This window comes from Channa argus, chromosome 7, assembly GCF_033026475.1.
Source record: "Channa argus isolate prfri chromosome 7, Channa argus male v1.0, whole genome shotgun sequence".
Lineage (NCBI taxonomy): Eukaryota > Metazoa > Chordata > Actinopteri > Anabantiformes > Channidae > Channa > Channa argus.
Window position 1 is genome coordinate 25,361,578 of NC_090203.1, and position 25,034 is coordinate 25,386,611.

The 25,034-nt window shown below is 40.6% G+C and overlaps 1 protein-coding gene across 2 annotated transcripts in view; it reads left to right on the forward strand.

The window, feature by feature from the left end:
- The window catches only part of enpp2 (ectonucleotide pyrophosphatase/phosphodiesterase 2), a 29,312-nt gene extending 9,153 nt beyond the window's left edge, over positions 1-20,159 (forward strand). Inside the window, exons 5-25 of one of the 2 annotated variants that reach the window (XM_067510653.1) lie at positions 5-65; positions 307-404; positions 503-582; positions 1,051-1,170; positions 1,854-1,909; positions 3,519-3,584; positions 5,657-5,729; positions 6,022-6,130; positions 6,320-6,445; positions 6,668-6,699; positions 7,329-7,456; positions 10,989-11,064; positions 11,231-11,318; positions 11,411-11,580; positions 14,833-14,968; positions 15,288-15,427; positions 15,867-16,002; positions 16,395-16,472; positions 16,666-16,798; positions 17,066-17,219; positions 18,113-20,159. In XM_067510653.1, the coding sequence (XP_067366754.1) occupies positions 5-65; positions 307-404; positions 503-582; positions 1,051-1,170; positions 1,854-1,909; positions 3,519-3,584; positions 5,657-5,729; positions 6,022-6,130; positions 6,320-6,445; positions 6,668-6,699; positions 7,329-7,456; positions 10,989-11,064; positions 11,231-11,318; positions 11,411-11,580; positions 14,833-14,968; positions 15,288-15,427; positions 15,867-16,002; positions 16,395-16,472; positions 16,666-16,798; positions 17,066-17,219; positions 18,113-18,283 (2,231 nt within the window). In that variant the 3' untranslated portion in view covers positions 18,284-20,159. The remainder of the gene's footprint in view (positions 1-4; positions 66-306; positions 405-502; positions 583-1,050; positions 1,171-1,853; positions 1,910-3,518; positions 3,585-5,656; positions 5,730-6,021; positions 6,131-6,319; positions 6,446-6,667; positions 6,700-7,328; positions 7,457-10,988; positions 11,065-11,230; positions 11,319-11,410; positions 11,581-14,832; positions 14,969-15,287; positions 15,428-15,866; positions 16,003-16,394; positions 16,473-16,665; positions 16,799-17,065; positions 17,220-18,112) is intronic. The other variant, XM_067510654.1, reaches the window with a different exon arrangement.
- Positions 20,160-25,034: the final 4,875 nt, after the last annotated feature.

Below are 25,034 nucleotides of genomic sequence, written 5' to 3' on the forward strand. Positions count from 1 at the left end.
TCAGGAGACAGCTCATGGCTTCAGGATGATTGCGAGGAGATCAAGACCCCTGAATGTCCAGCTGGGTATGTTTTCATCTCAACAGTACAGCAGAATAGAGCCATAATGAGACAAACAGATCTTCTTTCTTGTTTTTGTTTTGTTTTAATAAATGGTGCCAAGGTCAAGCGTGAACTTCCTTCCAACCAAACATTAAGTTTGTTACCTTATCTATTTGCCAGACAGCTGAATTATTAGCTGAGCACTGAAAAAAGTTGACCAGGTTTAACAGCATCTCATTCCTCCTCTGGTTTTGTGTTTGTGCAGCTTTGTGCGTCCACCGCTCATCACGCTGTCAGTGGATGGATTTAGAGCATCTTACATGAAGAGAGGAAACACTGTCATACCCAACATCGAGAAACTCAGTAAGGCTCTGATGGTTTAGCTGTAGATCTCTAGATCTAGTTTATCTAGTTTTATCAGTGGGTTCCTGTCCTAATAGGTGTTTTGTTCTACTTTCCAGGATCATGTGGAACCCATGCACCATACATGAGACCTGTTTATCCCTCTAAAACCTTTCCCAACCTCTACTCCCTGGCTACGGTATGGCACAGGGACACTCATGTTGTCTGTCTTTCAGGCTTCTCTTGACGTTCAGCTGAGGCTGACTAGTGCAGGATTGTTTCCAGTTGTCACAAGTTGTAACCACTTCTCTAGCTCTTTTCACTATGTGGCAAATGGCATAGCTGTCACAAATGTGATGGATTTGAACCAGCGACCTTCTAGCTGTGAGGTGGCAGCAGTAACCACTCCACCATCTATGTAAAATCTTACTCTGAAGAAACTACAGGCTGTTCAATTTGTATTGATTTATTTTTAATTCTGCCAGTGGAAATAACCTAATATGGCTACAACTAGCAGTGAAACAGGGAAATTGTTCACATACACACTCCTGTAAACAGTATGATATTTAAATGTGGTGGTGGGCAGCACAGAAAAGAACATACAGTGAGTAGAATTATTAACTAAGTAATAGTCTCAGTCATAGTATTAGTTCTCAATCTTTTTCAGGGACTCTACCCAGAATCTCATGGTATTGTTGGCAACTCCATGTATGACCCAGTGTTTGATGCCACTTTTACACTGAGAAGCCGAGAGAAACTGAATCATCGCTGGTGGGGAGGGCAGCCTGTAAGTATCGTCTCTTCTCTTCTTGTCTCATCTCGTCCCTTTTCGTTTCATGCCTTTTGCCATCGCAGAGGCATTTGGTAAGAATGTCCACTTGGAGTCATGGATGAACTGATTAGATATTGGTGGTCACATGCAATATTTTAGTAACGCATGGAGGGAATTTTATTACATCTGGCACAAACATCCACTTGGACTGACAGATGAACTGATTAGAATATGAGTCTGGGCACATGCATTTAAACTTGACTGGTTGGCAAAGATATGAAATTGGACAGAAGTTCTTTTTTTTTTTTGCTTTGATGAATGAAGGGTAACATTTATGTGGAGCCAAGGAGTTGTCAAGGAAGGAAAAGCATGCTCACAAATTACGTTTCTCCAAACAAATTATTTAATTCACGCTCTCGACTTAGTCAACCGTTCACACAAAAGTTTCCAAATTACAAAATAATGGCTACATGTAACAGCCTACATACATACTGTGCAAACACAACCACAACCAGTGTGAATGTTTTTAAATGATTTGGAGTAACAGGAGTTACTTCCTCTACCCTTATACTGTAGCGTACAGTAAACCTTGACCTTGGCTCCCTCACGCTTATTGTTTGTGTCCAGGATTACATAATAAATTCATTATAGACTGTGTCAGACTGATGAAATAACGAGACCTTGCTGATTATTCCTAGATCTGGATCACATCACTCAAGCAGGGAGTGAAGGCTGCTACCTTCTTCTGGCCTGTGTAAGACTACACACACATGCACCAGACATGCAAAAAGTTTACGTTTCTGGATTGCCAGTGTTTTTTTGCTTCACTCTTTACCTGTCAGAATTTAGGGGGTCAGGGGAGCGTCGTTATCTTATATATAACATCGATTAAAGTGATTGCCTGAAACATTACACTGTTGAACCAAAGCAAAATCCCATTTTATTAAACAAGCTTTAAAGGATAAGGGGTTACATATGACCTACGGAGGCTGAGACAGTCATTTGGATTTTGGTCAATTATCTCAAACTTTGTTATCTTGAGACAACGTGAAATATTATCTTGTTAAAAAATTATGCTGAGAAATGACCTTGTTACCTCACAAAAACGAGATAATTATGTCTAACATGAGACAACAGTATCTCTGGCTGTTCTGGGGTTTATAGCCATTAGATGTATTCTTCATCTCTTCATACCCATAAAACCATGCTATGGACTTATTACCACTTGGTGGCTCCTATTATTTTCTCACATGTAGCATGAACTGAGTTACCTTTTACTTGGAAGAAGACCGAGACCTGATGGCATTTGGCATTGTTCTCACCTGCCCAAAAAGAGTGCAAACTCTTCAGGGTTTAAATAAACATTTCTGCTGTGAATGTGCCTCCAAACTCACTGCAGACACATTCACTAAATAATTTAATGGTCGACAGAACGTTCTCCAAGTCATCAGAACATGCCAGTTCATGTCCCGGCTGCACTCAACCTATAGCCTGCCAAACACAAAGCAGCCCACATTTATCAGCACAGGAGAGGCTTTGCTGAAGCAGGAGGCAGGTCTCAGCAGAGGGATGGCGTCTGCCTGTTTTTACAGCAATTTGTGCAAATGGGCCTATTTACCCTGCGCAGGATTCCTCTGTGAACTGGGGTTGCAGTGGAGTTTGCTGTGTTTTCTTGCACTTGGCACTGAAGGAGGCGTGTGAGAAAACAAAGAAAGAGACAGGAGTGCGTGTGCAGTGTGATGGGGAGGCAGTGAGAGCGGAGGTCTGTGCCGTCATACGCGACACATCACAGAAGGTGTAGTACCTGCAGCTGTCGGGCTCAGCTTTGTAGGTGCCCCACCACCACCCACATGCAGAGCACAAGAAAGCAAAGAAGGAATGGAGAAGAAGAAGAAACCTATTGAAAGTGTTGACATAGACAAAAGTGCAGAAAGAGAGCAGACGTGGAGAGAGAGAGCGGTTACAGTGTAACCACACCACCCTTTTCCACGCCACCCCCCACGGCCTCATACATCAAGCCTCAGTCAGGGCCTCGGTCCTGCTCTTGATGGTTGACAGCTGTGGACTGTATGACAGCCAGCAGCTCAGTTGGTGGCCTCATCATCGCTACACAGACGGCACACAGGGAGCCTTTGACTAAACAGTGAGAGGGCTTTAAATCTATCCCTCCCCACAAGCCTCAACTTTACGAGGCTCCTCGTGAGTCAAAGAAGAAGTGGAGTGGAGTTTGATGATTTCATGGTTCAAGAGATCAGCAGGGTCTCTTACCGTAAGCTCTGGGTTTATGTATTTGGCTTGTTTGTCAGTAACACCGCTGGTTTTCCTCATCACTGTCCCACAATGTGGCTGCATGTTTCTTCCAGTGCCATCCCACTGGAGCGGAGGATACTGACCATGCTGCAGTGGCTCCACCTCCCTGAAGGAGAGAGGTGAAGTCAGCTTATATTTTTTATATCATCTGCTTCACATGTGTTTTTCATCTCCCTGGTTCCTTAAGATTTACACGTTATTTTTGTCAGCGTTTGCAGCCACAGTTTGGCTACAGTGGGAGTAAACTGTTTTTTTTTGCTATATCTCACAGGCTGTTCAGAGTCGGGTCATGTAAACGTGTACTACTGCTGTATGTTCAGAGTAAAAACAGTCATTGATGTTAATATGTTACTGTCAAATCAAACGGGTTCTTGTTAATTAAATGAAAGCATAAGATTTTATTAATGTTTCATTCTAATTGTGGGGTTTGTGTACACTGTGACACCGCCATTGCTACTGCTATTGCAGCTACAATCAGTTTCCTAAACTTTGTAGCTGGTTACTCCTGCTACTTGCCCCCCACCCCTTCATACTTTAGCATAGTACAGTGCATCCAGAAAATATTCACAGCACTTAACTTTTTTCACATGTTATGTTACCGCTTTATTTCAAAATGGATCAGATTCATTATTTTCCTCAAAGTTCTACAAACAATAGCCAATAATGACAATGTGAAAGACATTTGTTTGATATCTTTGCAAATTGATTAAAAAAAAAAATTATAACACTCACATGTACATAAGTATTCTCACAGCCTTTGCTTAATACTTTGTTGAAGCGCATTTAGCACCAATTACGGCCTCAAGTCTTTTTGAGTATGATGCGACAAGCTTGGCACACGTCCAGTACCTGCAGTACCTCTCAAGCTCCATCAGGTTGGATAGGGAGCGATGTACAGCCATTTTCAGATCTCCAGATATGTTCAATCAGGCTCAAGTCTGGGCTCTGGCTGGGCCGTCAAGGACATTCACAGAGTTGTCCCATAGCCTTTCTTATCTTGGCTGTGGGCTTAGGGCCGTTGTCCTGTGGAAAGATGAACCGTCACCTCAGTCTGAGGTCCACTGCGCTCAGGAACAGGTTTTCATCAAGAATGTCTGTACATTGCTGCATTCACCTTTCCCTTTCCTGACTACTCTCCCAGTTCCTCGCCTCTGAAAAACATCTCCACAGCATGATGCTGCCACCACCATGCTTTACTGTAGGGATGGTATTGTCCAGGTGGTGAGCGGTGCATGGTTTTCTCCAGACATGACACTTGGCATTCAGGCCAAAAAGGTCAATCTTTGTTTCATCAGACCAGAGAATTGTGTTTCTCATGTTCTGAGAGTCCTTCAGATGGGCTGTCACTGGCCTTTTACTGATGAGTGGTTTCTGTCTGGCCACTCTACCATACAAACCTGATTGGTGGACTGCTGCAGAGATAGATGTTCTTCGGGAAGTTTCTCCTCCTTCCACAGAGAAATGCTGGAGTTTTCTCAGAGCGACCACCAGGACCTTTTATAGCCAGGTGTATGCTTTTCCAAATCATGTCCAATTAACTGAATCCCCTACAGGTGGACTCCAATCAAGTCATAGAAACAGTTCAAGGATAATGAGTCGAAACAGGAGGCACCAGAGCTCAATTTTGAGTGTCATGGTAAAGGCATGTACATGTTATTTTTCTTTAATTAGTTTGAATACATTTGCAAAGATTTCAAACAAATGTCTTTCACATTGTCTTTATGGGGTATTGTTTGTAGAATTTTGAGGAAAATATTAAATTTGATCAATTTTGAAATTAGGCTGTAACATAACAAAAGTCCTGGGACTACTCTGGATGCACTGTATACAACTCGTTGTAAGGGCCTCTAATCAGATGCTACTGGTGGGACGTAACTGAAACCAACTAATGAAAGTCACCACTGATGTCATCTTCAGTTAATTACCATGAACCTTTATGTAATCTGACAAAACTACAAAGAAACATTTTTCACAGATGAGCTTAAAGCTTATTTTCTAAATATAAACAAATATAGAGTTTGATACCTTGTAGTATATTGTATTTAAAAAAAAGATTGTTTTTGTATAACTGCTAAAACACATAAATAAATACTTCAACCACCCGCCATAGGTATTGTTAGTTACTGCTATAGTACCACTACAACAAATACGTCACCCATATGACCTGTATATGACCTGTATCATGTTTCAGGCCGTACGTTTATGCAATGCACTCTGAACAGCCAGACACCTATGGACACAGGATGGGGCCCATGAGCATAGATGTGAGTACAGTGTTGTGTGTGTGTGTGTGTGTGTGTGGTGGTTCTGTGGATTTAGACATGCATAATGCTGAGGCCACGGCTCCTTGACCTTCTTGTCTTGTCTTGGATGTGTTTGGATAAGAAGCTTATCAAAACTTGCGTTTACTGACAGGTGGACGTGTTGAAAGTACATCATAAACACAAACAAGATACAATTTGACATTTTGCACTTTACATGCACAATTTTAGTTGTGTAGCTTATCTTGAACCTGACACACACTGGATTAACGTGTGCACTCTTTGTGTATTTCAGTTGAACAACCCTCTGAGGATGATCGACAGAGTCATTGGCCAACTGATGGATGGACTTAAACAGATGAAACTGCATCGCTGCGTCAACATCATCTTGGTGGGGGACCACGGTACGGACACACACCCACACAAACACAGATGATATCCAGAGGTATCAAACGACCACACTGACAAAATATTCTTATGACCTTAGTGTACATGGAGGGTAACGTGCACCATCACTGAATGTTCAGTCCTACTTCTGCTTCTTTATAGCAGCTGTGCTCAAAGATACTTGGGCATCTTCTGTGTGTTCGCAGGTATGGAGGAGGCCCACTGTGACCGCACAGACTTCCTCAGTAACTACATGACCAACGTTGATGACATCATTCTCATACCTGGGTCCCTGGGCAGAATTCGCGCCAGATACCCCAACAACCTTAAATGTGAGAGACCGGGCAAAACATTTAGAGACCAGTTATTTATTTATTTATTTAATCATGCAGACACCTTCTCTGTGCTCTGAGCACAAACTTTTCAACAAGCATAAAACAATAATCAATAATTTGTTGCTTTGTGTTGTTGCTTTGTTGTACTTTGTAAGGGATATCAAATGCACGGTAGCAGTTTTCACATTCTTTTTCTTTCACATTTTTTATTTTTTGCAGATGATCCCAAGGCTGTTGTTGCAAATTTAACAGTAAGTGTGGGGTTTGCATAGAAAATCTTGTATATGAATTAGTAGTTCTGATCGAGAACTTATTACATTTATTAACAAGTTTAGGGCGACTGTGGCGCAGGAAGGTAGAGCGGTTGTCCACCAATCTCCCAGTTGTTGGTTCAATCCCCGGCTCCTCCGGTCACATGTCGAAGTGTCCTTGAGCAAGACACTGAACCCCAACTTAGTTGCTCCCGGTGAGTGTTGGCCAGCTGCATAGCAGCTCCCCCATCGGTGTATGAATGTGTGTGTGATTGTGAGTGTGAATGGGTAAATAAGAAGCAGTGTAAAGGGCTTTGAGTGCCAATAGGTAGAAAAGCGATATATAAGTGCAGAACATTTACCATTTAATTTACTAAAGATTTATTTGTTAAAATTTTCTGATGTTAATTTGTGTGAATGAACTGTGAAACTATTTTTACAACATTGAGCTGTTTTATAATATAAGAACAATGTAGATTACTGGTATCACTAAACATCTTGGTCTGAAACACAACATCCGTGTGTAGAAAGGATTAAAGGTGCAAAAAAGACAAAAACCAATGCGGGGAAAAGCCAGACTGCAGGGTTAAACATAAAGCTAACCGAGGTCTTTTTGTTTTCATTTTTAGTGTAAGAAAGCAGACCAGCACTTTAAGCCATACTTGAAGCACCACCTGCCAAAGAGACTGCACTATGCTAACAATCGGCGCATCGAGGACATTCATCTATTGGTGGAGAGAAAGTGGCATGTTGCTAGGTAAATTTTTATCCTCTCAACCCTCACAGTGACTCTCACCCTCAACATCACGTCTGTGTCAGGTACACCTTTGTGCAGATTCTCTGGGGTTTCAGCTTTGTTCAGCACATAAGCAGTTTGATCGCTTCCACATTTGATCTTGACTTCTACATTTGACTTTATTGTAGCATCTGTTTCCTAATCCACATTTTGAAAAGTGGAAGGCCCAGTCCCATCAGTCAGTTGCTTCAGTTGCTGACTGATATAATAAATTATATCAGCTTTGGAATTAACAATTTATAATGACAGTGGTTCACCTGCCACAATTAGGACCTAATTAATTAATAAAAAGTTTTACAATAAATTGATTTGCTTACATGCCACAATTAGTTTCATTTAGTTTTAACTTTTGTTTGTTTGAAGAAAGACTTTTTTATGCCTTCAGCAGGGAGTATATTTGGCATATTGACGCAAATATACTTATATCTTTAAAACAGACAAAGGGTTAAATCCTCAGTCAGACATTTAAAGTGACCAATCACTTGTTTCCCATAAGAGCCTGATTTTTCTTTTTTCTGGTGCCAGGAGCTGTACTTTACTTCTTATAATGTATGCAAACACTGCAGTAACAAAAAGTTGAATTAGGCACAGCCTTTGCTGCAGCATAATCTAACACAGTGCAGTCATCCAGCTAGATTCTGCAGTGAACGTATGCATGCAGGCAGTATTGAACGCAGGCTGTCTGAGCAGCAGGAGCAAAAAAGAAAAGACCAACAGGGCACCTCATTAACAGTGATGCATGGTTAATTAAAAAGCTGCATCACTTTATTGTGTTTGACAAGGTGGGGACATATTAGAGGACACGTGATCACGTTTTCTCTAAAGTCACTTTGCAGGGCATGTACATGTAATTTGTAAAAAACTGTTACCACAGCCCAAAGACATGCATGTCAGGTTAATTGGTGACTCTTAACTTGCCTGTATTGTGAATATGAGTGTGAATGGTTGTCCGTCTGCGTATGTCTCTCTGTGTTGGCCTTGAAATAGACTGGAGACCTGTCCAGGGTGTACTCCGCCTCTCGCCCTGTGACAGCTAGGATAGGCTCCCGTCGTCCGTAACCCTACACAGAATAAGCGGCTACAGATAATGAATATAGGGATAGATGGCAAATGTGTAAAGACAGAAAACACATAATTTCAAATTGTTTAAATGTGTACACCATGTACTATAGTACCACTCAGAAAACAAATGGTGACATTTCCGAATGGCACATGCCTGTAAAACATACAGTGACTCCTAAGCCTGGTAATAAACGTTGCCAAAATTGCTTAGAGTTCAGAGTGTTAAATTCAAAGCCAGGTGACAAAGTGGATGTATATTTTGTAGTTTTACTATGTGGCTGCTTAAGAAGCTGCTCTTACTTACTCAGTGTAGATGTGGCATTTTCAGACCACCCACCACTGAAGCTTTAATGCACATCTTGAATTGCTTAAGACCACATTTAATCAACAGGTTCTGTTGTCAACTCACCATTAACACATGTCAGGCTGAAAGGTTTTGAGCTGAGCTGACCTGAGACGCGCTGATGTGAAAAACATACATCTGTGTAAAAAAGTGCAGCTGTTGAAACATGAGTCAAACATGAATGATTAACTCAAATTAACTCCGACAGACATTTAATCTCTTATTGTGACAATGAGGAAACCATGAGGTCATCTTGTCAGCAGCAGCCTTCTGTAGAGCAGCCGTGACACACACACACACACACACACACACACACACACACACACACACACACACACACACACATAGGGCTGCTAAATGAAAGAGACCTTTGAGGTTTCTGTGCAGCTCAGATAGACGGATGATGGGGTAATCATTCGCACTGGAGCTGCAAGCACAGTGTTGGAACATACACACACAAGCGCACTGTGTATAAACCGACCAATGGCTTTGTAAATCCCAAATCAACTTGTTCACCCCCAAAGTAACTCTTGAGTTTGTCTTATTTCCCCATTAGCGAGTCATTTACATTTTCTACATGCTTGTGGCTTCACCTCCTGGAGACAGACACCCCTATGCACACACACACCCACACACATCACACTGTATAACTGAACGTAGGGCTTTAATAGATATTTAATGAAAAGTAGCTGTTTCTTCATTAGAGGACGGGGGCTGGACTTGTATGAAGGAGCTGTTGTCCTGGTCTGAGACCTGAACTAGGTAAAAACATCCTGTACTTCAACTGTACTGTGCTGTATACTTTAACCCTTTACAACCTGATGAGTGACCCTAATGGGATACTGAGAGAAATGTGGTTCTTCTTCATGATTGACAGGTACACAGTAAAGCTTGGGATATTCAAATTGTTCTACACATTTTTTCCGATATTAAGACATAACTGTAATAGGTCCATTTGGTTCTTTGGCTTCAATGAGTTCAACGGCCATATGTACCATCTCTTCCAACATGTGCTCTCTTTCCTGATGTAAGACGTACCTCTTTTGGCTGATCAAAAATAAGATTGGAGGGGTTCAGTTGTGCTGCTGGTGGCTCTGTCAGCAGGGCGTTGCAGTAATCAAGATGAGGTGTGACCACTGCCTTCACAAGGAGTGGAGTTACGTATTTAGAAAGGAAGGTCTGATCTTTCTGATGCTGTAGAGGGCAACTGCATTTGTGGAAGATGGAGGAGATGTGGTCAGTAAAGGAAGGTTGGTCATCAATGACTCCCAAATGTCTGTCAGACTTTGGGACAATCGCTGAAAAGCTGAAGATGTTGTATCTAGACCAGATCTGTTTTTAGAAGACTGAGATGAAAATGCTTTTTCTTTCTCTCATCCAAGCAGCGATATCAGGAGACAGGTGGAAATACGTTGTGTAATCGGCATAGCAATCAAGGGAAAAGCTGTGTAAGCAGATAATGGAAGAAGAAACCACATGGAAAGATGGATAGAGATGTGGTTTTATGAGGCTTTTGATAAACGTAACGTAGCCTGTTGCAAAGCTGTAAAGATTTTAATACTAGGTCACCAAATAAAGTGCTAAGTATACAGCTGTGTAACAATTCATTTACAGGTTTGATATTCTCCACATAATTTCCTGGAAACAATTTTACAGAAATCGGGAAATATTTTTAGAAAGTATTCCAATTGTTTTTTGTAATATATGTATGTTTTTTAAATACAGAATTATAATGTAGGCAAGTATCAACATTTTATAAAAACACATAAATATTCATTAGAGGTTCCAAGAGGATTACAATTATTAATTCTTGATCTCTTAAAAGTGTGATACCTGTACACTGTCATATTAATTCGCTGTTTGAGTTTGTGGAAATTACGTAGAAATGTGTTTGTAAGTATTGCTGTATTGTTGTTATCATTGTAATTAACAGATAAATAGCAGCTAACCTTTAGAAATTTTGGATAAAAAAAGTCCAGGAAATATGGGATTCCTTAAAATAACAAGCTAAAGTAGTTGTCAGTCAATGACACTGAACTACTCTGCATCAACCAAACACTGATCCAAGCTTTGTACTGTTGTTTAAAGGAAAGTTCCTGAAGGCAAGAGACACTGTGGCTTCTCCGGTGACCACGGCTATGACAATAAGATTAACAGCATGCAGGTACTCTTGATAATCTGCGGTGACGAACTACAGCGAGTCATCTGTCCTTTAAACTGCAGAGACAGTTCCATTTCCTCCACCTGTAAAAACCTTGATTCTGTGTTGATTTGATTTACCTGTTACTTGAACCAGTCATGTGACCTGTAAAATGACCTTTTGTTTTCAGACTATTTTCTTGGGGTATGGACCCACATTTAGATTCAAGACCAAAGTTCCACCCTTTGAAAACATTGAGCTCTATAACGTCATGTGTGGTAAGGCATATTTTTGTTTTTCATGACTGTGTGTGAACAAGGTGAGTGATTTTGGCGATACCGAAGTGAAACCTGATTACTCTCGCTCTCAGATCTGCTGGGTCTGAAACCTGCCCCCAATAATGGAACCCACGGCAGTTTGAACCACCTGCTGAGAAGCCCCTTCTACAGACCCACCATGCCAGAGGAGGTTTCCAGGCCAACCGCTTCCGGTCTTGTTCCTGCAGAAACTGATGACCTGGGCTGCAGCTGTGATGACAAGGTCAGCTGGGATGGCTCAGTGAGAGACCTGGGAGCAGCTTCCTGTAGACTGCTGTCACATATAATGGTTTTTAGGAGACTGGCTTGTCTATCAGCTGCAGATATGGTTTTTTCGGTAATAACAACCATGCTCCATGCTAACATCTTCCATCATTTAGGTTTTTAATTTAATTGAAGTTTTGCTCATTTTAGCAGCTGAAAAGCTAATGCTTTGTTATGTGATATGAACAGGATGTAGTAACAAACGAAAAGAGCCTGTAGAGAAAAGAGTGAAGCCGTAAGACAAATTGTAAAATGGGTTCCAAGATGATGGCAAAAGGCTTGGATTTCAGTCCATTAACTGCAACTTCACGAGTTTGACTTCAGCCAGAGCAGGGATCTTTGTTGTATAGATCACTATTGACCCTGTCTCCCTCCAATTCCAGCCAGCTCTCTCCTGTTGACTCACCAATAAAGGAATCTGTCTGTTTTAAACATCCATTGAACATCCACAGACAGCAATTCCTTGGTGGCTGTAATGTTACCATAAATGATAGACATAATGGGTAAAATAAAAATACCTTTAGAATAGCACAGAAAAGAATCAAATCTAATATGCAAAAACCCCCCCACAAGCTTCAGGTTGCTGGTTCCTTTCAAGCACATGTTCAATAGTTAACTCTTCAGCTGTTCCAGTGGCTGGTTGTTTTGTCAGACAGAGCTCTGTAGCTAGAAAAGCTTGTGTCCAGGGTGAGCGAGGTCAGTGCTGATTTTCTATAGGTGTGTAAAGTTATGAGAGTGGCCAGAGGAGCATTAGTGTTTATTAGTTTTCTCACTGTCCATTGCAGTCTGTTCATTATCTTGCCTTGATACCTGCTCCAAACCAGATTATGATGGAGTAGCACAAACCCTCTGCTGTCAGGTTGCTTTTACTGCATAACAGCGTCAGCTGTTCAACCTCTGGTCTGGATGCAGATTCATCACTGCCTCAGATCACGTCCAAAAACGCTGCTGTCACAATATTCTCTGTGGAACTATGTGTTACCTGTCCCCAATCACAGAGCAAGTTAATTGTTAGCATGGGACACTGGTGCTGCTGGAGAGACACAGATCATGCTGATAGACAAGCCAATCATACGGTGGCCCTGAGAGCTTGCGTGGCTGCAAATCGAGAAAAAAAAACCCTGCAAATAGACAAAACACAAGCAAAAAAAACAAAAACATCTTTATCAATTTGATTACACAGGCACAGAAACGTTATGCGTTCTTCTCTTTCTCTTGTGTTCTGATAAAACAATTGCAAGAGTTCTCGCTCCACCAGTCTTGTCAAGGATGCTCTGTGTGGACGTACGGTAGCCAGATATCCCAGAGTGCCTTTCGCGCCCACCAGCGGTCCTGGCGGAGAGTTTAAGCAAAGCTCGGGGCTGATTAAAAATTCATCCTAGTGCTGCTGTTACACCACTTGATCAAGTTTTCATTTTTTTTTAATATGTTAGTACCTCTTTAGATTTATAACATGTGGTTCGTTCGTTGGAATTGTTTCTATTTGTAAATTCGATCGGACGTTTTCGGTCGTCAATTGCCCACGGAACTATTGTAGACAACCGTCATGTCAATGTTTCAAGGGGACACTAAAACGTGACGGATAAATTTAATGTGTAAATGTATTTTTAGTTGCTCCCGGAGCCATTTCCGTTGTGTTGTGGCATTTGGAGTGCGTTTCTTAATGCTGCGCCTGTTTTTTTTTTTTTTTTTTTTTTTTTACCGTTTCTTGTGTTTTGTCTATTTGCTTGTATTTCCTCGGTTTGCACTGATTTGAGCTCTCCAGGTCACCGTCCAATCACTTAAAATGACGATAAAATCCTTGAATGCGATGCATGGACAACTTGAGTAAGGATGAATAACACAATACTTCAGCAAAAAAAAAAAAAAATCCTGTTGACTGAAGCCCTTCAATTGTTAATTGAGCTCACAGAGAGGAACAGTGCTGATCATGAATGCAGCCACATTTTCTGATGTCACAGCTCCCCCTTGTGTACTTACAGTCACATTACAATTTAATGACGCTGACTGTTTAGGGCACTGGTGTGAAATGATCAAACAAATAATCATTTCCCGAGAAAGAAGCACTGATCAGTCTCCCCGTGTTCTCATCATATCAGTCACATCTTTATTTTCATATCTGGATTATGGTATTGTTTATTCAAAAAACAGGAAGAAGCACCAGAGTGGAGTCAGCTTTTTGGACTGACTGTACTAACTGTACTGTAGTTGATTTGTTGATTTATCATGTTAAAAGGGATATTTCACAAATCTTTTATCAGCTATTCACCGCTGCTCTGTAAGTCTTCCTCAAATATGAGGACTAGGAAATGTATATAAAACCTTCATTGGGAGACAGAAAATCCTGCATATGTTCTTTTTTTGCAGAGCCGTTAAACCTGTTTGTATATGACATACTTGATAAAATAATCATTGTATGGTCATACAGCTGCTTCAGAAGGTTGTCAGGCATGTTCACTTTTTGCACATTTTACTGTTAGAAATTCCATTTGAAATTGAAAAAGATTGCAATGATTCTCAATAACCCCTAATGACACAGTGAAAACATGTTTTTAGAAATGAAGTGGGATGAAAGTTCTTAAAGGTTTTGTTTGAAGAATGTTCATTCAGTCTGTTCATTGCATTTAGTCTTATGGATCCATTCTACACAGAGTCCTGGATTTTGTTGTGACATGCAGTGTGAGCTGTACACATCCGTTCAGTGGACGACTCCAGTCACGTTCTAGACACGTGTCATTGAAAATTAAAACATGATAAAGTTCATTTTTGAAAAAAGAGAGATTTCAGGTCTGGAGCTCAAATATTAAAAACATGTTTTCACTTTGTCATTAATGTGGTATGCAGATTTTTCAAAAAGGGGAATTTACAATGCAGTAAAATGTACAAGATTTCAAATCAATAACAATGATATTAAACATGTATCCAAGTATGTGATTGCTTTGTTGTGTTTAGCTCTTTCTGCTTGTTGCCTCTTTGCTTTCTGCTGCAGAGCTGGGGTCAATTCACCCCCATTCAGTTTGAAACTAAATTTGAACCCACACCGTCTGAATGTGATGACCTTCTCGGTCTTGAGGGGTGTACTACTGAGGGGTGACCGAAGTGAATTGAACACAGCCCTGTTTCTGCACTGTTTCACTTTATTTGTGCTGTGTTTTTGATTCCTGTGTAGATCTCTGGCAAGAGATTGTTTCAATCTCCGATCTTTTTGCAGTTGCGTGTAAAAAGTAGGGGCCAGAGAGCTTTGAAAGTGACCCTTGTACGAGGCTATAACCTGGAGTCACTGTGGCTCTGTCTCTTACAGAACAAAGTGGAGGAGCTAAACCAGCGACTGAGGCAAGCTATTGATGGTCAGTCTTTCAGGGTCCTACTGAAAATATGTCCAGTAGTTGATGTACATTAGTAATGTTAGGGGTGCTGTGTATTTTTGTCATCCTCTATAATAAACACACTAAATTCTGTCTATATACGTGGATGCACTGATATTTACAGTCAGTTGTTTCAGCATATTGTACATATGATGATATTAAACACAGCACAATTCCATTTAAAACCTCATCAATATTCTGTGCTGAAAAAGAGAGTCCAATTCAATCCAATTTGATTGGATTGAATTAGAGTTTTGGAAACATGCCCTACTCCACCTCTGCCTCTACTCTCCTCTCTCAGACAGCAGGAATCTACCGTACGGTCGACCTGCTGTACTTTTCCGTACCAAATACTCCATCCTCCACCACAGCGACTACATCAGTGGCTACAGTGAGTCTCTCTCTATGCCCCTCTGGACGTCGTACACCGTCAACAGACAGGTGCTGTACATGCTGTGCCCTTTACCCTGGTTGAAAGTCATTATCATCATTACTGTACTGTACGCTAATGAACAATCGACAAATGTACCTAATTCACCAACACTGTAAATGTTTGGGAACTAAGGGGATCACCTGCTTTCTATTTGCATTTTACGCAGCATCTAAATTTGGAAACATAGATTAACTAGAGAAAGCCTAAAAAGTCTTGTTGTTAAAATGGTGGACTTACAGAACACACACAAATCTTTTCCACAATGAAATGGTCATACGATTACCCACTGTACAAGAACCTGACCTGCTACTGTAACGTATCCTAGTTCTTTTTGTACAACTGGTTTGATCTGATAAGATAGTAGATCCACTGTTCAACTGAAAACTAGCACTTGTTAGTATTTAGCAATGCAACATGTCAGTAGTGTGTGTGTGTGTGGTCCTGCAGGTAGAACTATCACCTCTGCCTGAAGCTCTGTCCAACTGTGTAAGACCTGATAGCAGAGTCCCTCCAGCCTACAGTCAGTCCTGTACCAACTACAGAGCAGACAAACAGATCACCTACGCCTTCCTGTACCCACCCCGTAAGTTTACAACCACTGTTTTAACTTTATAATACAGTGAGTAGACAGTACATACACAACTGTTCTGGAAAAGACATGAAACCACAAAATTAAAACTGTCAGATAGGTTTTATGTTGCGGCTGATTTTTGTAAACCAAATTATTATTGATTATTTACGCAGTTCACATGTGAATAAATAAAAAAATAAAAGATGTGTTGATTGAAAGATTGTCATAAAATAATTAGCTGACATGGACATTAACTAACCCTAGCTCACTAATTTATTGGCTTATATTAAAGACTGTCCACTAGTCATGTCTATTGTCTGATGCTATTAAATAATTTTTTACAGCATGCATTGTATTTTGAAATTAATCACCGAAATCCTCTTGTATTTCTTTTTTTTTGACAGAACTTTCTTCAACCATGGACAAGAAATATGATGCTGTCCTCATCACCAACACTGTTCCCATGTATCCTGCATTCAAGAGTAAGTGAACCAGCGTTTGGTTGTTCAAACTATGTGATTGGAACCCTCTTTAAAACTTGTCCTTTGATTTGATTTGGTGATTTAGAATATTCCTTGATTTTCTTTCTCTTCTACCACCTCTCATCCCATGTTCTCTGTTTCATCCCCTCTGGTTGCCTCCTTACTCTTGCTCTTTTCCACCTTTTGCTCTCAGAAATATGGGGCTATTTCCAGAGAACACTGGTGAAGAAATACGCCAATGAGAGAAATGGAGTCAATGTACTCGCTGGACCCATATTTGACTACGACTATGATGGTGTAAGGGACTCAGCTGAGAAGATAAGAGAGTAAGGACATGGCCACTTATATCACTTTACAATGCTGATTCCCAATTACAGAAATCCACACACTCACACACCGATGGCAGTGGCTGCCATGCAAGGTGCTCCTTCCGGGAGCTGTTGTCTGTGGACGACTGCCTTACCAACCGAGCTACACAAATTATACTTGTGTCCAAATAGAAGCACATTGTTACTCTGTTATACTTTGTGGTGTTGCAGGAGTTAGTCCATGAAATGTTTTTCCGAGTTGAGCTCGAGTCTTCTTTCTTGCAGGTATGTCAGCGGGACCATTCCTCTCCCTACCCATTACTTTGTTGTCCTGACCAGCTGTTTAGACTTCACCCAGGCTGCAGACTCATGCAACGGCCCTCTCAGCAGTGCTGCTTTCATTTTGCCACACAGACCCAGCAACGACGAGACCTGCAATGTAAGAAACATTACACCTTTAAAAGCCTCATCACCTCTTTTAGTTTTTTTTATAAAACTCTGTTGAATAATGATGGAACGTCACAGTCAAACCTTAATGTATGCTGGTGATACATCATCAACCAAAATATTGAGCCTCATACATAATATAGTCTAACATATCTCAAACATCTCAAATTACAGCCCCAATCTGCACAAGGAGGTCTTGTTCAGTACTGTAGGAGGGAAAGGAGTCAGTATACCTGCCATGGCAGACTTCTAAAACTGACAACATTACTGCACAGCCTAGAGCTCGACACGATAAATGACCAATTCTGGCTCCTTCTCTGTCAGCATCTCAGCAGTGGCATTTTCAGACTGACAATCACAAAATAAACAGTCTGTAGTTCTGTTTCTTCGACATAATTAAATCGCTCTAGGTCCCAAATTGTAGCAGAATCGCTCTGTTTGTTTCCATATTGAGAGAGGAGCTTTGCACGTCATTAATTCTTTTTATTCCAATCTTCAGCTGTGACATTGTGGCCTTCAGGGCGTAATATTAACACTTTTCTTTTAAATAATAACCAATCACTTGAGTAAACAAAACATAATGCAACAGGTCTAATAGTGAACAGTCTATTAATTGTAAAAATTCTGTCAGTGACAGAGGATCAGAGGTGGAGCACATTTACTCAGAGGTATAGTGCGTTTTGTTCACACCCCTGACAGTTCCATGGTTACATTGTGAAATCAAAAACACCAGATGCATGCACATTGATAACATATTGTTGGCAAAAATCATGTTCCAACAGTGACCATAGCAGAGCTGCATGCTTACTTTTAAGATTACACAGGACACAACTAGTTTCGATTTGTTGATTTTGTGTTAATATTCTCCTCCCTGCTTCAATGCAGAGCTCAGAGGAGGAGTCTCGCTGGGTGGAGGATCTGATGAAGATGCACACAGCTCGGGTTAGAGATGTAGAGATCCTGACAGGCCTGGACCTGTACCGCAGAACCACGCAGAGCTACCCTGAAATCCTCTCACTCAAAACCTACATGCACACCTATGAGAGTGAGATCTGATGTCCATTGCCCTGGTAACATGAACTGATCTATTTCACCGTGGTGGATGTTTGTGGTATAAAAAAAAAACAAGAGATTTGATCATCTCTGTTACACTGACCTACACAGGCCTTAGTTCTCCTAGACGCTGTGGTGCAGCATTCATGTTGTGGCCTTTTCTCTGAGCTCATTCTCCTCTATTTCATTCATCTGTTTGGACACAGCTTTAATACCACTGAGCTACTGGCTGGGGTACTGTGCTACTGTGGTACTGCCCACTTTAAGTGATTCTGTTTAGCTGTCCAGTTCCTCTGTTCCGTGTTGTTGTTTCATGTTTGACACTCTAATGCAATTCAGTTTCAGCTCAGATTCAGACTAAAAGAAAATCTCAGGTTAGGAACACCCAACCTACTTATTACGGGAATCTAAACTATTTAGTGGTTAGGGTGACTTGTGCCATGTCTAACAAATTACAAAGATGCCATTTAAGTTCAGCCATGTTTGCATGGACCATTACTACACAAAAGACATCTCTTCCAACATATTTGAATAGTTGAAATGTGTCACTTCTGGAAACACTGTAGCTGTCTGCAATTGACATGGCAGTTGATTTCAGGGGACGCTCAAAAGTGACGGACAGGGCTGAGACTCCTTTATTCTTGCTATGATGACTTATTAAGATACTGAAATGGATTGATGTTGAAAAATGCTTTAACCTTGTGATGTCAGATTTAGATATATAAATGTGTATATAGAATGTATTAGTTTTTCACCATGAACAATTAAGGATTTGTTTTCTCTTTCGGGAGCATGTCTCTGTATCTGGTTGTTTTCTATATTTGCAGCATATTTATTTGAATGCTGCCCCTTTGTCGTTATACTGTTGTGAATGTTTTCTTAATTTTAATATCAAACCTACTTCTTTGGGTTCTAGTTTGAGTAGTGCAGTTCCCTCTCACTTCCTTACATTAAAATATCTCTCTACTTCTAGCAGATAAATGACTCCAGATGACATCACTTGGAGGGGCCTTCATTTCAGATTATGTCATCTTGTTGCTCTCACTATGGAGTTTGTAATCAGGGTCAGCCTGCTTTTCCAGAGCTCCTCCAGATGACATCATCTGAACTAATGAATATATCCTCGAGGGTGATCAAGTTTAAAAGCTTTTTTTTTTGTCCTTTTGGCTTATCCTGTGAGTTCAGGGTGGCCTCCGCGGATCGTTGTCTGCATGTTGATTTGGCCCAGTTTTTACGCCGGATGCCCTTCCTGATGCAACCCTCCCCAATTTCTACCGGGCCTGGACTGGGACTGCACAGCTGGGGATGGGAATGGGCTGTCTTGCCCAGTGACACTTCGACATACTATATACTGGGGACTGGGGATCGAACAGGGTCCGTGGAGGACTGCCTTACCGCCCTTATAACGTTTAAAAGCATTAATGTACATTAACACCCTGAACTTAAGCCATGAAAACCAAGTTGAAAAATGGAGAAGTTGCCCTTTAATCCTCATCCATCCTTTAACAGTTTAGAGTAGATGTACAGTACCTTTATATTCTCTTGAAAGAAATTAAAAACATGTTTAAAACATGGAAACAGTTTGAAAACATATTGAAAAATATCCAATTGCACTACAAAGATCACATAATTAAATCTAGATTGTTAACTCTGATGTGAGGTTTACTCATTACATTATGTTTGCATTCAACAGTTTCTCATTCCGTTGGCGGTTAAGAAATGCAATGTGTCTGAGTGTGTGTGCGCGCATAGAATTTGAATGTTAAACTAAAATGTTCTGATTGACTGTTGTGTGTTGTGGTGTGGACGTTTTGTAACTGTGCACAAAAACAATGATAGTGATGATTTCATATGTTTTCCCAATAAACCTTTACCACCATTAAGGCTGTCCTATTTATGCTTTATGTACATGTCATCATAATAAACGTGTTTTTCATAAATCAATTGTGATGAATTGGAAGATGGCTCAAAAATAGCATAAAAGAAAGCCCAACACTTACTGCAGACAATCCACTGAGAGCAGGAAATGATGGATCATTGTATCAGATCTAGCTGTTAACGTGCCTGAGCCTCCAAAGCGACTCTCAAAAGACACTTTTTCTTTGGGTGCAAATGAGCTACGGCCCCCTTTTTGCAGCCTTTGTGAATTCTATACCGCGAGTCAGGAAGCTAGACGTAGGAATTACTCATACCGCTTTGACAGTTACAAAGAACTCTCACCAGAATACCAAAAACTAGAGCACTAGAGTACAGTAGCACATCGCATTCACCAAGGAAATAAAATGAATTATAATTATAAATATGGATTCACAGGCGAGGTTTAGATTACATAATGCATTTATGTACTTCTATGTTACTTGATATGTGTCTACATGAACCAAAGACCTCTATGTAAATAAAATGTCCAAAAAGTGGATTTTATATACATTACTTACAAAAAGTTAGGGATATTTTGTTGACTAGAGTATGTGACAGTTAATATCATCCAGTAAGACGTGCTATGACCTGCCACCTTGATTTTACCCTCTCACGATCCCAGTAATAAATGTGCAGATCCAGGCCTTTTGCTTTGTTAGTCGGATTTCGTTTTTTATTATTGTTTCTTTAGATCTTATGAATGTCTGCAGACTCACCACAAATCAATATGAAAATACATAAATGCATACCGACTGTCCACCTCCACCACTTTAGAGTTCCTAATGGGGGTGCAAATGCAAACAGAGAAAAAGCCGGAGGGGGGGAGTAGTTCGAGGGGAAGCTCCCAGACGACAGTCCCTAGAACTGTTTGGTCCGAAAACATCTATTACTGAAGTAGTATACATCACACAACGGCAATGCGGCCATAGGAATTACAGGAACTGCACTAGGTTGGTTTAAATCCTATCTGTCTGATAGATTTCAATTTGTTCATGTTAATGATGAATCCTCCATGCACACAAAGGTTAGCTATGGAGTTCTACAAGGCTCTGTGTTAGGACCAATACTTTTTACTTTATATATGTCTCCTTTAGGCAACATTATTAGAAAACACTCCATAAATTTCCACTGCTATGCTGATGATACCCAGCTATATTTATCTATGGAACCAGATGAAAATAATCAGTTAATAAAGCTTCAAGCATGCCTACAAGACATAAAGGCCTGGATGTCCCACAATTTTTTACTTTTAAACTCAGACAAAACTGAAGTCATAGTATTTGGGCCCAAAAATATCAGAGATATGATGTCCAACCATATTGTTACCCTAGATGGCATAAGTCTGGCCTCCAGTACTACTGCAAGGAACCTTGGAGTTATTTTTGATCAGGATCTGTCCTTTAAGTCACATATAAAACAAATCTCTAGAACAGCCTTCTTCCACCTACGGAACACTGCCAAAATTAGGAGCATACTGTCTCAAAGTGATGCCGAAAAACTGGTCCATGCATTTGTTACTTCTAGGTTGGACTACTGTAATTCCCTACTTTCAGGATGCCCCAGTATCTCCCTAAAGAGCCTGCAATTAATCCAAAATGCTGCAGCAAGAGAGCAGACTGGAACTAGCAAGAGAGATCATATTTCACCTTCACTAGCTTCTCTCCATTGGCTTCCCATTAAATGTAGAATAGAATTTAAAACCCTGCTTCTTACATATAAAGCTCTGAATGGTCAGGCTCCATCATATATAGAAGACCTCATAGCACCATATCATCCCAGTAGACCACTTCGCTCTCAGAATGCAGGCCTACTTGTGGTTCCCAGAATTTCCAAAAGTAGAATGGGAGGTAGAGCCTTTAGCTATCAAGCTCCTCTCTTGTGGAACCAGCTCCCAGTTCAGATTCGGGAAGCAGACACCCTCTCTACTTTTAAGTCTAAGCTTAAAACCTTCCTCTTTAATAAAGCATATAGTTAGTTATAGTTATGCTGCCATAGGCTTAGACTGCTGGGGGACCCACCCCCCAATGCACTGAGCTCCTTTCCTCCTCTTGACCATCTCTCCTCTCCTCTCACCCCGCAATTCTCACCACTGTATGTCATTAACTCTGTGTGTTCTCTCCCGTAGTTGTCTTTGTCCTCCTCTGTCCCCCTCTCTCTGTCCCTTTCTGCAGGTGTCCCCCGGCTTTGAAGCTGTGTGTCTTCCAGCGTGCAGCTACTGGTCCTACCAATCTGCCCGATGTTTTGTTATTGCTTTTTGTTGCTCTGTTCTTTTCTCTCTCCCCTTTCCACTCACCCCAACCGGTCGAGGCAGATGGCCGTCCACCCTGAGCCTGGTTCTGCTGGAGGTTTCTTCCGTTAAAGGGAGTTTTTCCTCTCCACTGTTGCCTATGGCTTGCTCCAGGGGGAATTGTTGGGTTCTCTTTATATATCTTTATAATCTTGACTTTATTCTGTAAAGTGCCCTGAGATGACTTTGTTGTGAATTGGCGCTATATAAATAAAGTTGAATTGAAAGTTGAATTGAATAGCTGTTGATCCCCTCACGTCACACATCTGACGATTATTATCTATTGACGTGATGAAAATCATTGTCTGCTGCTTGAGCCAAATAGTCAGCCAGCACTTCCTACTGCACCATTAGAGAAAGCTAATGTAGTTTATTGCTGCTCCAGTAAACCAAAGTAAATGGTAAGTGGTCTGCATATATATATCTATATATAACACTGTTCTACCTATTGGTACTCAAAGAGCTTTACACTACTTCTCATTCACCCATTCACACTCACAATCACACACACACTCACACACTGATGGAGGAGCTGCTATGCAGCTGGCCAACACTCACCGGGAGCAACTTAGTTGGGGTTCGGTGTCTTGGTCAAGGACACTCTGACATGTGACCCGAGGAGCCGAGGGTTGAACCAACAGCTACGAGATTGGCGGACAATCGCTCTACCTTCCTGCCCCACAGTCAGACTGTGTAACTGGAATCAATGGTTTGTCCAACTGGTCTGGTTTGCTATTCTCCTGTCAGCCCCAGCCTACAGTACATACTTGACTTTGCCTTCCTGATCAGCTTGTGCAGTCTGTAGTTAGTGCTGAACCACTTTACAATTGAAAATCCTACTGGATGACCCACTGCTCCCAGCAAACTCAAATGACCTGGATAACTGCAAACTGATTGCACAGCTTAATGCCACCTGTGAGTCTGGTAGATGTAATAAGTTAGAGTCAGGTCCAGGTGTAGAATATAGGCTTTAAATCAAGGGAGTTTAACAAATGGTTAAAGAATTACATCCATTTAAAAAACTACTTCCCTGCACATCCCTACAGAGGCACAAAGATAATTGGAAAAAGTGAAATAATTACAAATATAGTTTGGTGATGAGAATCTTTTACAGGTGACGACCATGTGATGTGATGTGGAATATCTACAGTATTTTTTTATTTGATTAAGACCTTGATAAAATAACCACAATAATTAATTTTCTATGTATTTATATTTTAACTAAAAAAGCATTCTGTAGTTTTAAGAATTTAGATTTATAGAGTTAATTTTCCATCCTCCTATGTGCAGTTCCAATGTAATGGGATCAAAACTTAACCTTAAAATAATATCAGAACAAAAAATTGTTGGATTTTTTGGATTCATTGCATTTTGTCTTTGGAAGTGCTTTTCTAGTCTACTGTGAATGTTATCCTAATTTTTATTATTAATATTATTCTTCTTCTGATTTCTTTAACTACTTCATCCTACTTTCAGCTAGAAGCACTGTTCAAACTTTAAAACGTTCAGCTTATTAAAGATGTGCTCCATTCAGCTTTTTAATATCTTTTATACTTTTTTTCAGCAATTTGTTCTCATTCAAATGAATGGAAAGACTCCTCAGCTCCTCTTTAGCTCTGTCCTCTTAGCTTTAACTAGTCGGCCATACTCCAGCCTAAAGAGACCACTCACACTCTCAGCAAATCAAAAGACTTTCAGCTATCAGCCTTGTATCTTATCTTTATTTTTAATATCTTTTACGCTCTTTGAATATTCGCAGTTCTAGTTTGTGGTAATTATATCAGACGCATCAAGTCGTTTCAGTTCATGACCAGAAGTGGAGAGTGTGGTGTCTGAAACTCACTTTGGACCCCACAGAGTTCCCGACATGCTAAAGTCAAAAACGGGGGCTGTTTTAAAATTGCCCCCTGCCTTTATTTTATTGAGCATCTTCGAATAAAGTATATCACCGCATAAGGCATATCAGTGAAGCCTACTGCCACTCAGAGCTTTTACATTTTGTCTAAGCAGTTTTCAGCAAATGTATGACTTAGCAGATTGAAAGCTGTCATTGCCATGGTAACAAACACAGCTGAATCAGGTCATGTGATCGGCCTCAGAGCTCCAACACTTCACTGACAGTTTTCTCCCACATGATACACATTGGAGACACACACACGCACGCACACACACACACACAGACAATTTCAAAATAAATGCTGTTTTGATACTTATAGCATTTAACATGTAGCATTTAAATAGTAAAATTAGTTTGTGGTTTTAGTCTATCTGCAGTAATCCAGGTACGCTGATTAGACAATTGTTAGAATCTCTTCAACCTTCTCCACATTCAGATGTAGATGGTTTAACATTTGAACTTTAACACAATGTTTTGAACTGGTCATACTAGTTTATAAATCCTACTTTTCTTCAGGTGTTTGTCTTAAACTTTGCACTCAGCTATTGCATCTCTACGGTTTCCAAGATTTTTATGCTACTATTTCACGTTACTACTACTACTCGAGGCGAAACAGTTAACCTTCGATTCTGATTATTTTCTTCGTTTTTCAA